Here is a 17,469-nt window from a genome sequence, read left to right as displayed (position 1 = left end):
ATGTAGGGACGAGGGCGGGGACTGCTAACTCCATCGGCTGACAGGAAGTTAGCCAAAACCACCGGATCGCTTACTTCTGCTTTAACCTACTTTAATAACATATTGGACCCAAATAATACACAGAGTATCAGCTGATTCAACCACTTTTTTACATTTTGTAAAATGTCGAAAAAATTATGAATATATGGAAAGAGATGCAACATCTGCCCGTCCAGTCTCATCCCACTTTTATACTCCAATAAATATTTTTGTACTGTACTACCAAATTAAAACTTTATCATATCAAACAAAAAACTAGGAGGGAAGTTGACAGCAGCGCTTGAGGTGACGTCTGGCGTGATCATATAGACCCTGAACTATAACTGGGATGTTACTGAGCTTTAATTGTGAGTGTTTTCAATTGTTTATTCTGTCATTGCTGCTGTTGAAAACATCAGTGATGAACAATGAGAAACTCAATATTTAAACCAACATGATCAAAAAGTGCTTAAAATGCTCGAACTGAAAACAAAAAAAACAGAAACATTTCAACATCTACAATTCAGCGATAACGAGACAAACTCCATCTGCTGATGAAGATCATGTGATATTATTTAAAGATCCAGAGCTGCTGCTAAATGGATCTTTGGTTGAGATGTTAATTACTTTAAGTTTGCTCATAATTACGCTGCAGAACCACCGTCGTTTCAGTTATTAATATCCAAAATTTTTCATTTCATTTCATGTGCATTGAAAAGAGATATATTCAGTTCAGTGCTTTGACAAAATGTAGCTCCGGTTTAATTTGATTTAATTTATTTGTTTTCCATATAATCTTCTTCTTTTTTGAAGAAATTGGCAATAATGTGGAGATTAGAAACGACTGCAGGGTAAAAGGCCTCGTGGCTAAATGCAACATGTAACAAGCCACCCAGTGTAACGTCCTGTAAGGCTTCATGCATCATTGGGGTCGACTGGATGAGTGTGTGTGTGTGTGAGTATTGAATTCTGGGAACATCTCATCATGTCGACTATACAACCCACTTTACAACTCGACATCGGTGCAAAGCTGTTCAGGTGAAAAATCGAAATAATGATGCAGAGTTTGGCTTTGAAAGGACGACTAACACCTTGGATATGGAGCTTTTTTTTCTGTGTGTGTGTGTGTGTTAGAGGGGAGAGGGGGGGTAGAGGAGAGGGGGGTAGGGGTGGTGGGAGGTGGTGGGGTGCCTCGGAGATGGAGAGAGGCTTGTAGTTTAAAATGCGATGTGACAGCTCAGGAAAAGGGGGGATGATAAAGGCGCTGTTATTGGATCAATCTGGCCCTGAATGCCCCTGTAAAACACTTACACACACACGCACACACACTTAGCTACACACACACACACACACGCATGTGACATCAGACACGAGGAGGAAGAGGAGGTGGTCACTGCTTCCTAAAGTTAATGAGCGACCACCCTCTGTTATTAATGGCTTAATTAATGGAGAACGCACCGTTTACTCAGGGTTTATTGTTCAGTTATTAACTGCTAATAACAACGTCTGGGGTTGCCAGGTGGTGTAAAAAATCCTCCTTCGTCACATTCTGCTCGAACACTTATTTATCATCTGGACAGAAAACCCATTAAAACTACATATTAACATGAACACTGTAAAACTTATGATGTTATCATTAATCATATAATCAAGTTATTTATTGATCTTTGTGCAAAACCAATAACATAGGTACCTACAAATGTTGAGTTAATATTATAGTAACTGTAAAAGTATTAAAGTTTTTTTTTTGCAACCGTGAAGGTTTAAATCAAATGCGTTGACATAAGAACTAGTGACTTTGTGTCTGTTCAGGATTGATCACCTATAATAATCATCAGTAAAAGCTTCGTCAGTCGTTCAATTCTGCAGTAAATTGTTTTTAAAAAGTCGTCTTGGAGAAGACAAGTGTCCACGAGAGTCGTCTTCGTAACGAAGTCGAGACGAGCTGAGGCTGGAGGCACTGAGCTGCTGAAAAGGCCCCTCGGCCCTCGGAGGACGCATGAGCAGAAAGCATGCTGGGTCGTTTGTTGACATTCGTGTCTCTCTACGAGGACGTTTTGCATCTGTTTGTGTCTCTTTGTGGTCGTTTTGTGTCTCTCTCTGCTGGTTTTCTGTTTTGCTTTGTGGTCGTATTACGGTGTCCCTGTGTGGACATTTTCGCATCACCCTGTAGATGTTTTTGCATCCATGCTGTGGACGCTTCTGTGTCTCTGTGGTATAGTTTTTGCGTCTCTCCGTAGATGTTGATGATGCGTCTCCTTGTGATCTCTGCAGGCGACGACCTCCGGGGGCCCGGCCGTCCTCAGAGGGCCCCTCGCTCTCGGCCATGTGGCCCCCTGAGGTCCATTGAGGGAATCGATCAATAGCTGCTGGAGGAAGATTTTTAACCAATCTGGCAACCCAAAAGTTCTCCTCATTAACGTCTTATAGCTGATCTATAATAAATGATTTACTAACCGTTAATAAATCAATTACAATCAATCAAATCAGCACCTCAGACTCAGCTAAACTCTTTCTAAACAGTGTTTAAATCATGTTTTTGTTTGTTTGTTTGTTTGTTTGGCTACTGTTCCTGAGGATTTGATGGAGTCGGCCTCTCCATCACGCGCGCAGTTTAGCCCCGTCCTCCTTGTTTTGACAGGGCTGAATTAAAGGCGCGCGCCAGGTGTAATTAGCGATCGATCCGGAAAGAAAGAAAGAAAACGCTCCCTCCCTCTCGCTCTCTTTCTCTCTTCCCCTCTCATACTCTCTCTCTCTCTTTTCTGTTTTCCTCGTGCCTTCCTTTAGCCTACACACAAAAAAATGCTGGGTTGTTTCTGTAAACACATTGCTGGGTTATTCATGCTGGGTCAAAATTCTGGGTTGTTTTGGGTACTGTAAACACACAGTTGGGTTGTTTTATGCTGGGTAAATGGGTTGTGAGGGTTAATTTCTATCTGAACACCCGGTTGGGTTACTTTGACCCAACTGCTGGGTCATTCTTCATTTTCCCGCTCATCCTTTGTCGAACTTTCTGGATCTTTCTGTGAGCAGTTGGACCAGACACATCAGGATTTTCTGGTAGGTTAATATAAATAATAATTTTCCTATAGTCTTGATCGGTTGTGGTAATAGCATGATGATCTCAATATCATTTCACACTCTTGGATCAAAAGGGGGGTTAATGTTGTTGTTGTTTTCTGGGAAGTTAGGCTAGATTTTCCTAGATGCTAGCCAACGTTAGCCAACTTACAATTCTATAACATTAGCCTTTTTGAATTTTGCAATTTAATATGCAGTAGTCTCCGGGTTTATTGTTCATCTGGCTGTAATGTGCCATTGGACATTTTATATCTTCATATTTGTGTAACAGTAGCTGGCAGCTAGCTGTCGTTAGCAGTAGCTAAGGCTAGCCACAGTTAACGAGCTGACGAGCTCCAGCAGAGCCGTTAAACCCAGGAGTAACGGTTAACTGAGGGTGATCAATCAAGGTAACGTTAACATTACTTTAAGAGGGAGGACACAACGTTTTAAACCGACTATACTTTATCAACATTACTGTATTGTTATCATTATTATTTATATTTTAATCAGTGTTTTTTCTTCTTCTTCTTCTTTTTTTTTTTTTTTTTTTTACCAGAGGGACAAACAGGAGACTCGCAGCCCCTCCGTGAAGCCCAGCTGTCTGCCGAACGGCGTTGGAGAAACGGTGAGTTTTCACTTCAAACTGCGTTATTTCCCGTTTTATCGGGTGTTAATCACCGGGTCTGTGTGTTGTGGAGAAGAGGAGACCTCTGCGGATAATTCGGCTCACGTTAAAAACCCCTCGAGCGTGTGGCTCTGAGGCTATCAGAGAAACAAGCTGAGCAGTGGTTAGCAGCAGCTCGGCTCCAGCCCTGCAGACGGCCTGTCTGTGTCCGCCAAACAGCGTCAAGTAAACACTGGTTTTTAACACGAAACTGCTTTAGTCGTGCTTTTACTGCTTTTAAGCATCGGGTGTGGGAGAGGGGGATACGGCTACAGATAATTCGGCTCACGGAGTAAAACATCCTGAACGCCCTGATATCAAATTACGTTAGAGAAACAATCACTGAACTTTTTAGTCTTAACAATTTGACTCGGGAGCGACAATGCGTGCAGCGTAGCTGTGTTGCTGCACAAGCTGTGTAAAAAGCGAGTGGAGTGTGTATTTTCCTTTTACCAGGTATTCCAGTCAAACAACTACTGTTTGAGAAATATCAATTGTTATAGAAACTATTTCATGTTAATTGAACTTGTGCATTTTCTTTTGTCTTTTGTTTAGTTGTTAAAGGTGAGAGGGTGCTGAAGGTCCTGCCAGCTCTGCTTCCTCCATCCATCTACAGGAGAGGAGGACAAGTCTTCAGACCCACTACTCTGCAAGATCTGTGTGTGTGAGAGAGAACCTGCAAACTGAGCATTGTTACCTATTTGTGTTCATTCAGCCTGTGCACCTGTGCTGGTGTAAAATTTGTTAAACTGCCAATAAATTTAAGTTAACAGTGGCCTATGTGTGTATGGTGTGTGTTTGTATGATTATGGGAAATTACAACAGCAACAATAATGATTATAATATATTTTGTATTAATATTAGATAGTCATATAATATAATCTGATTATCAATTATTTATAATATTTATTATTAATATTATCAATTAAAAAAGTAAAAGTAGCAGGGCAATGGGGCAGGATATAACCCAGCACATGGGTCATTTTAACCCAGCAATAGAGTTAATTTAACTCACTAGTCGGGTCAAATGAACAACCCAACTTTCTGGGTTAAACGGGGGAACCCAGCACTTGGGTCGAAACAACCCAGCGCGTGTTCTGTCCCTATGTTGATCAGCAGTTGGGTTAAGGTTGGGTTATTTTTCAACCCAACAGTTTTTAGTGTGCGCCTCTGACGTCACGGGGCGATTAACGTTTCTTATTGGTCCCGCGAGCAGATGGAGGAGCCCTAATGAGCTTGTGGCTGCATGCGCGGAGAGAAAGAGCAGGGTTGACATCTCGGCTGGACCGTAAACGTGAAATACCTCCTCTCTCCTCCGTCGCCGCCGCCGCCGCCGCGCACATCGCATCATCCTGCCGTGGCCGCGGGAGACGGCCGTCTGCCTGGGTTCCCTTCTCTCCCCTCTCCCCCCTTCCTCCTCTTCCTCCTCCTCCTCCCCCCTTCGCTTCCTCCTCCTCCTCCCTCTCCCTCCTCCTCCTCTTCCCCGCGACTTTCTCTGACTGCATGTTCAGCCACACTGCCTCCCTCTGCATCTTCACTTCGGCCGCGCCGCAGCCCGGGCGACCACCATGGACAGCCGGGTCCTCGAGCATCCTCACGCCCAGTTCGGAGGCTCCTTGGGCGGGCTGGTGGGCTTCCCCTACCCGCTGGGCTCCCACCACCACCACCACCATCACCAGCACCACGTCTACGAGCTCGCCGCCGGCGGACACCAGCTGCAGTCCGCGGCCGCCGTGCCCTTCTCTATAGACGGATTACTTAACGGCTCCTGCTCGGCCTCGGTGGTCAGCTCCAACCCGCTGCTGTCGCCTGACAGCCAGTTCAAACTCTCAGGTAGGCCCGCTACGGCTCTCCGTGTGTCTCGGTGCATGATGTCTGTGTGCGGACACAATGCGTTGTTGTAGCAGCAGCAGCAGGAAGTGTGATAAATGTGAGTAAAGCTCGTTTAAAGAGGCTGAACTACACATGTTTATCCAGAGAGGACAGGGCTTTAAAGGAGAGAGTCAGTCTGCAGAGTGGAAAAGTCTGGAAAAGTTTTAGAGCTTTTAAAAAAGAAGAAAAGTTTATAGGCTAAGTGTTGTCGATTTGGAAATGATTTTATGGAGAAAGCTGAAGTGGATGCTAAAATAAAAGTATCAACATGTCATTTGTAGCCTGGAGGAGGAAACTGATGTGGAGCCACCGAGTCTGTCCATTTAATTGGTGAAAATGGATTTTTCAGTTATAAAGGAAGCAGCCAGATGTTTATCGCAGTTAAAACATGTGTTTACCAAAGTTAATGTTTTTAAAGTGTAGCTAATTTGTAGAACAGCAAAAAAAATTTAAAGTAAAAAGTGAGTTTTTACACCAAAGTGATGCTTTACAGGCAAATCCTGCCATGACAGTCCTGTAGTATGAACCCGTCTCTCTCCTCTCTCACTTTCACACACACACACACACACACACACACACGCACGCTCTCTCTCACACACACACACACACACACACACGCACGCACACACATACACACATACAAACACAAACAAACACACACACACACACACGCGTCGACCAACTGCAGATTCTGGGGACCTGGATAAGGACAGTCCCGGTTGTAAACGGAGACGCACGAGGACGAATTTCACCGGGTGGCAGCTGGAGGAGCTCGAGAAGGCTTTCAACGAGAGTCACTATCCAGATGTGTTCATGCGGGAGGCGCTCGCGCTCAGGCTCGACCTCGTGGAGTCCAGGGTTCAGGTAAAGACACAAAGAAAAGCTCTTATTTGTTTTTGTTTGGGTTTATTTGTTTGTTTGTTTGTTTGTTTGTTTCACCTGTGGCTTCTTCACCCTGATTATTATTATTTTTATTTAATTGATTATTGTTCTCATATCTCATCAAATTAGAATCTCACCTCCACGTCAGCAAAAATCACAAAATACTCCAATGAAGGAATAATTCGCTCCACACTGAGACAGCTATTTGTCAATTATCAAAGCGTCAATAAAGGTTCATCTTTTGAATAATGCATGGGGGAAACCTATTGATTTATGGGTTAATAAAAACAAGGCTATTTACTGAGCAAACCAAGGGAGGAAAATGATCACTAGTATTCTTCTCTTTTTTTTCATTAGCCCATATTTGACAACTCATTCATGAATTTATTTATAAAAAATATATTTATGTAGCCTATTTATATAGTTTTTATTTAAGGATACATAATTGCAGGATTTATTATTATTATTATTATTATTATTATTATTAGGCTATGTATTTTATCAATAAAAATATTATTATGGTAACAACACCATATCAGTAGCCTATATATTAAAATATTATATATGGATCTACCAAAATAGCATAATCATAAAATAAGTTACTTTATTCCTTCTGTCAACAATGATGATGATAATAATAATAATAAGAAGAATAGCTAATAATAATAATAATACATTGTACTAATATAATTTTTTAAAAATAATTTGTCATTAATATTATTATTATTATTATTATTATTATTATTATAAAAAACAGCTTTAGGCTACAACAGTAAATTCAGGCAATTTTGAGACATTACTTTATAGAGGAGCAAATTAATATAATTCTTTATAAAAGGTGTCACCGCCATCTTTCACATTTTGCTTCATTAAGCCTATATTTTGACAATAATTCTGATGATAATGATGATATCATAGATAAAATGATCCTATAGCAGGCTGTGTTTGTTACGCAGCCTTTGTAACACCCTGATACTGTGTGTAGTCGTGTCTCGGTGAGCTCTCCTCTCCTCCCGCCGCCTGCTGCTGCGCTCCGCCGGCTGGAGGAGACTCTCCGGTCGCCGTCGCCGTCGCTCTCGTGTTGTTTGGGGGGATTTTCGCTCCTAAACCGCAGATTATTGTTTCCTCAAGCTGCTTAACGCCGCGTTATCACCAGGTTTGCGGGGCGAAGATAGAGAAGCAACATTAACAATTCATAAGAAGCGCCATTATTGTCGCACATGATGTCGGTGTCTCCCGTCCTTATTATGCAACGTGTTCTCGGATCCCTACTTGTGCATGCTAAACTCCTGCAGGCGTTATCAGCGCCGAACATGCGGCCCTGAGCGGCGCGCCCAGAGGCCGGGGACTGAGAGCTCTCAGGCGGGGGAAGCTCCTCTCCTGGCTCGGTGCGGAGGGAGGAGGAGAGCCGGGGATTTTTTTTTTTTTTTTTTTAACCGTGCAGATTGTTATTAAAGCCGCTATGTGCGTGGATGGATGAATGTATGAATGAAAGTGTAGTGGGCTGATTTTTTTTTTTTAGAAACTAGGAGTGAAAATTGGCGGAGTTATACGCAGACTCACATAGGTAATTAACAGCTGCACATCTGCGCATCTGCTGGTCCACCGCTGTGACCTATTAACCTAATGTGGTCTTTAGGTGTTTAAAGCTGCATAAACACACAGACAGACAGAGAGAGAGAGAGGGAGAGAGATAGATAGAGCACCGTCACTTGTTTCTGCAGCTCTGTGGGTTTTTTTTCCAGCAGTCGCTCGGATTTGTGGCCAATCTGGCTCAGTCAGTCCTCCTGATCTGATAACCACTCTGACACTGATTTATCAGTTTAGTCATGGCAGGTGTGAGGTCTGTTGTTGGCTGAGGCTACCCCTCTCTCTCTCTCTTTCTCTCTCACACACACACACACACACACTCACTGAATTAATGGGCTAGTTTTTGTGAAGGAGTGGCGTAAATAATAGGAACCCCTCACAGCTAAAACAACACAGACTACATGTATAGCCATTAAAAAATGACCAGTGTTTTTATTAATCAACTCATCTCTGATACATTTTTAAAAAAAAAACAATCAATGGCTTCACACAGCTACTGATCAATGCAGGGATGTTATTCTGCATCACTGCTGGTGTTCATATTAATGAACAAATGCCCTGTTTGTTTTTCCACATTTATATTATGACTGTATTTTTCCAACTGCTGCTGCATTCACCAGTTTTTTTTTATTTTTTCATTTTATTTTATTGTCCTATAATTGATCCATTATTTTTATGTTGCTATATAAATCAGAACATGTTGAAAAATACTCAACACAACTCCCCAGAGCCCAGGCAGGTGACATCTTGAATTTGCCTTTTCTGCTCCAACCAAGAGTCAAAGAGCCAAAAAAAAATTATTGAATTTATAGCCATAATAAAAAACAGAGCATGTGATCAGAGAAGCTACAACGAGCTAATCTTTAACACTTTCCCTCATTAGACGATTTAAATAACTAATAAACCTTCACAATCATTTCTGCCAATCAACTAAATGATTCATTGAATAATCATTTCAGCATCAGCCTCAGTAACCGATGGAAAGAAGATTAAACTCGTCTCATGTGCCAATTTTCCACCTCTGTGTGTGTGTGTGTGTGTGCAGGTCTGGTTCCAAAACCGACGCGCTAAATGGAGAAAAAAGGAGAACACAAAGAAAGGTCCGGGTCGGCCTGCGCACAACTCCCACCCGACCACGTGCAGCGGCGAGCCCATGGACCCCGAGGAGATCGCGCGCCGGGACCGGGAGCGGGCGGAGAAGAAGAAGCGGAAGCAGGAGAGGAAGCTGCTGAAGTCGCAGAACAAACTCCTGGCCGGCGACAGCAGCTTCCACACGCCCGGCGGCTCGGAGAGCGACAGCGGCGTCTCCCAGTTCACCGACAGCGAGCAGCAGCCGACGCCGAACAGCCACGTCAACGGGACTATTCACATCGAACTGCCAGCGACGAAGGGCGGCGCCGGAGGAGGAGGAGGAGGAGGAGGACAACACCAAACCGAATCCAGCTGTGACCAAACCAGGCACGACGACGTTTTCGGCCACTCGCTACAAAACCACCCAAACCAAAGAACGGCGGCGGGGGGGGAACGGGAGCCGGTCTCTCCGGGCGGCGGCACGACGCACGGCTCCTCGGCGCTGCAGAAGAGAAACCCTTTCAGCGTGGAGAGCCTCCTCTCCGACGCCACGCCGCGGCGGAAGGCTCAGCTGGACTTCCCTTCGCTGTCGCCCAGTCAGAGGACGCTGGTGGGTAAAGGTCACTTCTTGCTTTACCCCATTACCCATCAGCCCCTGGGCTTTCTCGTGCCCCAGACGGCGCTGAAGGCCGCGCCGTGTCAGGACAACGGCGCCCGGCTCAGCCTGGGACAGAGGTGCGTGCCAAGCGAGGGCAGCCCGGCCCCCTCCCTCGACCTCGCCGCCGCCTTCGTCACGACGACGACGAAGCCTCTGAACTCGGATCATATGGAGCTCAGCAGCAACACGCAGCGTCGCCACGGCCACATTAGCAATAGGGTGGATGGCACGGACGTGGACGGGTGTGGTGGTGGCGACGGCGGCGGTGGTGGCGACTGCACCGAGGGAAGGTTCCCCGCGTCGCCGCCACCCAACACGGCGGCTCTGGCCAGGCGGCTGAGCTCCACGCACTCCAGTGACAGTGGCGACGAGAGGAGGGGGCCCAAAGTTCAAACGGAGGCGGCGACGACGACGGCGGCGGCGGTGGCTGTGGCCAATGGCTGCCAAGCTGCCGAGGAGGATGCAAGAGAGGAGCGAGCGTCTCCAGACCTCTCCGAGTGTCTCAAGGCAAACACAGACTGTCAAGAAACACCCGGAACAGATGGAGAGGATGTCGATATGGACTAACACTTTGCAAAGGAGCAAACATAAACAAAGGACCAGGAACGACCGCTCAGACTATTCAAACATTCCCAAAGCTCTGCTGAGACACTCTAAAACATATCAGGAATCAGGAGACTTAATTCTCATCTATTTTTTAATCATAATGTGTGATCAATCCAGATGGCCTCCCCCCTTAAAGAAAAAAAAAAACACAACAACAGAAGCTGTGGCTGTCTTCTTCTTCATATTCAGGCTTTAGGCCCCCAACACCTTTAGCAGCAGGTTCTCCCTCTCTTTTTTTGGTGACCAACTTGTAACAGAAATAGGCGACAATAACAACTTCAATCTTATACACACAACGAAAATCCTCAGATATTGTACAAAAAAAAAAACACAAAAAACAAACAAACAAACAAGAAAATGATATTTATATGTAAACATTTTGATAAATAAAGTTATTGTTTAAATTGAAACACTGTCTTTTGCAAGGCCTGTTGAAGGGGATGGAGGGTGGAGGGGCTGGTGGTGATGGGGGGGGATCATGGCGGCTGGAGTTTTGTCGTGTTACAGCTGATAAATCCCCCTCTTCCTCTGTGTAGTGAGCCGGAGCTGCGGCTCAAGTCCGTCTGTGGCTGTTTGTATTTATTGCTTTAACAAATTTATTCATTTGAAAGGCCGAGCTGGAATGAGGTTAGTGGCCGCGGGCTATAGGACCCTGCGCCTCCTGCTGAGTTTTGATATGAAAGTAATTATTTTCCCACTGGCTGCCGCGCGGGTCTCGAGGCAGTTTCTTTTTTTTTTTCTTTTTTTTTCTTCCTCCCTCCTTTCAGCCCAAAGGGTTATTAGACATTACCGATTTCTAGTGATATGGAATCACATAAACTTCCTACAATAATAGAATTAGCATGAAAGGCAGGGGTGTCAAATTGAAATGGGAAAATAATAGCCGCGCCAGCTGCACCGTGTATGTGTGCGTGTCTGCGTGTGTATGTGTGTGTATATGTGTGTGTGCGTGAGTGCGCATAGACTATTGAGGAGGGGGGAGTGGGGTGGGGGGAGATGGTGGTAGATTCGTGGGGCGGAATTTTCATGAGCTGCCGCGGTTGTCAGACGGCCCTTGTAGTCGGCTATATTAAGATAGATGTTCGATGATATCCCTCATTGTTCTGTCGCTTATATTGATGTTGCTGCGTTATCGCCCTATTGATCATGTGTCGCACATAATAAGACAGGCGCGCGCCCGCCTGCCTGCGCCTTTTTTTTCTCCTTTTCTTTTTTTTTTTTCTCTTACAAAAGCGCCCGGGCCCCTCGTCATTTGTTCTAATAGGACTGTGAGTCCCCCGGGGGGGAGACAGATAAAGATATAGGTGAGGGAGGGGAGGGAGGGAGGGGGGAGGAGGGTGAGAGTGATGTGCCAAGCTTGCGTTAATATTTTTTGACCAATTGTTGGCTCAACTCATACACACAGAGAGAGAGAGACACACACAGTTGTATAAAAAGTAGGAGAAAGTGAAGCATGGCTGAATTACAGAATGTTTATCCACCTTTTTCCGAACGTTTTGCTCTTCCGGTGGAATTTTATGTTTACGTTTCCATGGTTTCGGTAGCCTAGTCACAGTAAATGCATTGATTTTTTATTTTTTATTTTTTCAATGAAAATCTGTAAAACGCATGGATCACACACCAGCTTTTAACAATGGATAGCCTATCACACAAATTGACCTCCGTGTTAAAAAGCCAGCGTTAATAGATCCATGCATTTACCGCTATAACTATGACAACAAACGACTGAAAACCATGGAAACGTAGTAGAACGACGTAGGACAATTCCACCGGAAATGCAAAAACCTATCGGCTTCCGGGTTTGACCAGGACGTTCGGAAACTTGTGGATAGGGACAGGACACATGAGAAAAGACAGATTCTCTTCCAGGTGTGTGTGTGTGCGTTTTTAAGGGGAAAGGAAAGGAAAGGAGTGTGTTGAGCTTATGAAGTGTAAACGCCACCAATTCCCTGGAAACTGAAATCCCAATTATTAAAACCATTAATTCTGGCGGAGCAGGAGCCGCGGTGTTGACAGCCCGGCTAAATATCCCTGATCCCTCCCGGTCACCTCGCCTTTATTTGCAAATAAATTGAGGGGGATTCGAGGGGACAGAGCTTTACTTTGCTGCGCCGACCTAAAATGAATTTCCGTGCCTGAGTCCCTTTAATAATATTTACATAATTTTCGCTGGGTGACTCTGCTGTTTGCGCTGTAGGAAGCGGGGGGCTTATAGGAAAATAATTAGACAAGAGCACGAGGAGGCAGCGAGAGTGAAAAACAGCAGGAGCACGAGCAGGAGGAGGAGGAGGAGGAGGATGGGTTAAGGCCGAGGCTGAACACTAAATTCCCAGACAGCTAAAATCAATGAAAGTAATAACCCTATTATTTAATTCATAAGGACATTATTTTCCCATAAGGCCTCGGGAAACGTCCCCTTCGACCGAAACAATCACATTAAATCGTTCATTCCGCGTGCGCTGTGTGAAATTTCTACTTTTCTTCTTCCCTTTTTTTTTTGGAGGAAGAGGGGGGGTGACGCTTTATTATAATCGGTTAGTTTCAAGAGTGCGATTAATTAGAAAATATAGGTTTTATCTCTCTGAGCACATGCAGGCCTGTGCACTGGGCCCATGGTGTGTGTGTGTGTGTGTGTGTGTGTGTGTGTGTGTGTGTGTGTGTGTGTGTGTGTGATGGCTCTTTGTTGGAGAAGTGTGACCACTCTGTGTCTATGATTAAAGAAATAAACTACATGAGCCTATAGGTGGGGCCTGTTAAAGCCTCACACCTATAGACACACACTCTGACCTCCCACAGAGACAGAAATAGTAAAAGCTCAGACTGTCAAACTGGTTTTAAGAAGCCAAATAAAGAACCAACATGTTAAAAAATCACAATATTTATACTCAGCCCAACTTTTAAATCTCACAGTGTGTTTATCTGAACCTGCCACTTTTATTAAAGGCAGAGGGACAGAGTTAATATGTGTCACTAGCTTTAATTAATTTGGAAATAATTAAATCACCCCCCCCCCCCCCTTCAAACAGCAGAGACACTCAGACTATCTGAGCTGCAGATAAACTCTATTATTAAAACATTATATGGTCGTTTCAGGAGCTTTTGTTTGGTGTTTCCATTTTCTCTTTCTTTTTCTTTTAAGAAAAACGACTTCTCAGAGTTGTAAATTAATTACAGAGCTGCAGTGCACGTGTCAAAACAGAGGGAAATCATTATAAGGCTGCAGATGTGGGAGAGAAAAGGGCCTCTATCTATCTATCTATCTATCTATCTATCTATCTATCTATCTATCTATCTATCTATCTATCTATCTATCTCTCTTTGTCTTTTTACTTTCTTTCTTTCTACCCCCTTTCTCTGTCTTTTAGCCTACTTCTTTCTTTCTTTTTTCTACCCCACTCAATCTACCTCTTTCTATCACCCCCTCTCTCGGTCTCTTTTTTCTTCTTTCTTTCTTTCTATCTATCTATCTATCTATCTATCTATCTATCTATCTATCTATCTATCTATCTATCTATCTATCTATCTATCTATCTATCTATCTATCCATCCATCCATCCAATGGAGTTACAACATAATACAAACACTGAGTGGCCTTTGAGTGGGTGAGGAAGAAAAAGAGAGAGAGAGAGAGAGGTAGAGGTAGAGGTAGAGAGAGGTAGGGGGTGAGTGTGTTTTCGGTGGCTCCAGAAACGGAAGCGACCCAATCGATCAAGCGCACGGACTCGGACCGGGGCCCCGGGCCCGCGCGGGCCCTCCCGCTGTGTCCGCGTGCCGCTCATGCATCACACTTTATGAATTCAATTTCAACCGGGAGAAATTTTCAATTTGAGCGCGCGATCATTACGGCGTGGGGGGATAGCGTAAATTGTTTTTGCTCTATTATGCATTCGGACGCCATCATTTTTCTTTCTAATTACCGAGGTGTCAGCGCGGCCTGTCACCGGGGCGCTGATTTTCAATTTAACTGATCATCATACATTCATTTTCCCATTTGATAAATCTGCTATCGAGACGCGGCCGCCATGCCCGGAATATTAAGCGGCGCCGGGGCGCGGTAATAGGGGGATGTGTATGCGGCAATGAGCGCGGATCAGCCAGCTAATTTAGCACCTTCCACATTCCCCGTCTCCATCCCCCCATTTCCAATTCTCAGGAGGAGGAGGAGGAGAAAAAACAGGAGTGGAGAGAGAGAGGAGGAGAGAGTCCAATGGCTGCTGTAACCTCCAAGAGTAGAGGAGGAGGAGGAGGAGGAGAAGAGAAAGCCCTGAGGTTGGAAAGAATCAGCAATAATGTCAGAGATGAAGGAGGAGAGGAGGAGGAGAAAGAAGAAGAGGAGGAGGAAGAAGGAGAGGAGGAGGAAGAAGAAGGAGAAGAGGGTCCTACTCCACTTTCGCGCAATTTGGAGGCAGGATTAATTAGCGCTAATTGAGCTCTTCACTACGTGTTATTTTTTATTTAGCAGAAACAAATTTGCACAATTAATTATCGACGTAATTTCAAGAACCTAATACCCCCCTCCTCCCCCCTCACCTCCACCCCTAACCCTCACCCTTCCTCACCCCTCCTCCTCCTCCTCCTCCTCTCTGACTCCACATCATGACCAGTAACTCAGCAGCTTCTCTCATTAGGTCTAAACGTCTCTGATCCCTGAACATCACACACCAGTGACTCAGAAACCACACACACAAAGACACATAGAGACACACACACACACACACATATAAATTGAGTCCAACCCCCCAATTAAAACTTTTAAGGTGGTATTTTTATATTTTTTTTATCATCATTGGTTTTATATGGAAGATCCATGAGGCAAAAATGTGTTGTTTAGTAGGTTCATCGAACAGTTTTACTCTGAGTGTCTTTATTAAGTGATAATAAAAGTTTCTAAATCTTAACCACACACACAAACACGAACACAAGAAGACAGATGGAGCTTTCAACCACATCTCATGGTCTTCATCACCACTTTATGACTCTGTATTTAAGAGTCTTTCCTCACTGACCACAGCTGAAGCTCCAGACTTTACATCTGTGAGGAAAGTTCACTTTAAATTATCACTCTTTTTTTTGTTTTAATGGCTCCAACCTCGGCTAATTTTATTTAATAATCACCTGATCACCAAACCACTTTAAAATCAATTACCCTTATTACCCATTAAAAGTGGGGAATCTTAGCTCTGCTGCTTAAACTAATTAGAGGTGAAGCTAATTGGAGGTATTAGAGACACCTAAGAGTTAAATACTTCATCATCCTGTCAGTCCAGGTTCAGGGCGTCGTCACTCCTGAAATAACTACATAAGTGCAGCTGCTTTATTTATTTTTTCTTTTAATCCTGATGTTGTGTGTGAGGCCTGTGGACAGAAACACATCTGGATCTTCATGAGGGACTGTTTTTAAACCGGATTTTAAGTCACATGACCTCTCATGCACCTATAATACAGTCAAATACACAATATGATTGGTCTTTACATTACTTTGTAAAGCACTATTAACCACTGAACTTTGTAGATGTAATGTGCTTTTCATTTTGGCGACTAAATGACAATATTTTCATTTATTTATTATTATTTTTTACCTTGCAAGTCCTAAAACATGAAATATTCCTCTATTTGGTGCAACAACAAGGCTTCCTGGCCTCGATTTCCCACCTTAATCAAATGTGCCTCAGTACAACTCTACATTTTTTGGTTTTAATTTAAGGTCACAGGGAAAGAAAGAAAGAAAGAAAGAAAGAATAAATATAATCAACTTTTAACTTTACCACATGGAGGAGTTGGAGGGTTTGTGGCTCAGCAAACAATAGAGGAGGAAGCCAGGGGTTAATTTTCACTTAATAGTTTGTTGTTGTTGGTTTTTTAATTCTAAAATCCCCAAATCCCTCCTGTGTGTATATGCACACACACCTTGTATAAATGCCAGTAAGTACAGTCTGGAGGAGAGAGAGAGAGAGTGTGTGTGTGTTGTGGTGTAATGAACGTTTATGGACGTAAAGCAGCTTTGGTTGTGTCGTGTTCTTTGTTTCATCAGCCCAGTGGTTGTAATAAATGCCAACGAGCCAACGGGATAGATTTTAATTAAGTCAGTGAGAGATGAGTGGAGTGACACGCGGGGAGCGGGGCAGGGTGGGGAGGGGCGGGGCTAGAGGAGGAGGAGGGGGGGTAGTAGAGATGGAAGTGGAGGGGGACAGCTTTTCAATAAATCGGTTCGCTCAGGGGTTAGTCGGTGATTTCCTCGCCAAAGCGTCGGGGCCGAGCAGGACTCGCAGTAATTTGGTTGATAAATCAGCGGCGTTAGGGGCATGAGGCTCCGCGCGCTCCACCGGTTGGTTCTGCGCGTGATTTATGTGTTACCCGGGGGTCGTACACAGGCCCGTGACAGTCCAGGATGAATTAACCAAGGAGCCGGCGCGCTCCTAATGAGCGGGTATTATTTCGCACACACCCACCTCTATATATAAATATATATATATATAAAATAAATATATATATTAAAAAGCTTGAAGAACGAGCCTGACCCTCCTCCTCCTCCTCCTCCCTATCCACTGTGCCATCCCTGAGGTGTCGCATTGATTCAGCATCACAGAGTTAAACACACACATACACACACACTCGTGTAGAGATGGTGTGTTATTTATATGAGAGACAAATTGTTCAATAGAGGTCTGGCACCAGCTGATTGGGGTTAACCGAAGCATAAAAGCGACAGATACACGTCCTGACAAAAAGATTCAAGCACACCACTAAACTATTTCATCACCTATTGATCATCATCAATATTTACTGACCTTATGTACAGTATATTTCTCTCTCTGGGCTTCACATGTGTTAAACAAAACAAAAAAAGGCCTCACATCTGGAACACATGGTGGTGATGGAAGTGTCCATGATGGTGAACGTCACTGGTCAAACACCTGTGTTGAAAATGATGAATAAGTAGGCCTACAGTGTTAGAAAATACAAAGGCCCAAAAAATGCTCAATATAAACACAATTAAAACTTTTATGAGAACAAAAACAAAGACTTTCACATTTTGTAGCTGCTC

General features: G+C 44.1%; 1 protein-coding gene across 1 annotated transcript; it reads left to right on the top strand.

Annotated features, from left to right (window-relative positions):
• Window positions 1–4,969: 4,969 nt before the first annotated feature.
• Window positions 4,970–10,834, top strand: LOC146992220 (homeobox protein unc-4 homolog). Its single transcript, XM_085784815.1, has 3 exons — window positions 4,970–5,578; window positions 6,306–6,481; window positions 9,135–10,834. Exons 1-3 carry the CDS (start codon window positions 5,314–5,316, stop codon window positions 10,383–10,385), a joined length of 1,692 nt encoding a protein of 563 aa, XP_085640941.1. The 5' UTR covers window positions 4,970–5,313; the 3' UTR covers window positions 10,386–10,834.
• The last annotated feature ends 6,635 nt before the right edge of the window (window positions 10,835–17,469 follow it).

Source organism: Trachurus japonicus, chromosome 1 (genome assembly GCF_045865225.1).
Source record: "Trachurus japonicus isolate A0001 chromosome 1, Traja_1.0".
Taxonomy (NCBI): domain Eukaryota; kingdom Metazoa; phylum Chordata; class Actinopteri; order Carangiformes; family Carangidae; genus Trachurus; species Trachurus japonicus.
Note: the sequence above shows the minus strand (reverse complement) of the source record. Positions and strands in the feature narration are given on the sequence as shown.

Coding starts and splice junctions, on each gene's coding strand:
- LOC146992220 (XM_085784815.1), top strand. CDS start 5,314: ATGGACAGCCGGGTCCTCGAGCATCCTCACGCCCAGTTCGGAGGCTCC. Junction 5,579..6,305: donor CAGCCAGTTCAAACTCTCAG/GTAGGCCCGCTA, acceptor GACCAACTGCAG/ATTCTGGGGACCTGGATAAG. Junction 6,482..9,134: donor TCGTGGAGTCCAGGGTTCAG/GTAAAGACACAA, acceptor GTGTGTGTGCAG/GTCTGGTTCCAAAACCGACG.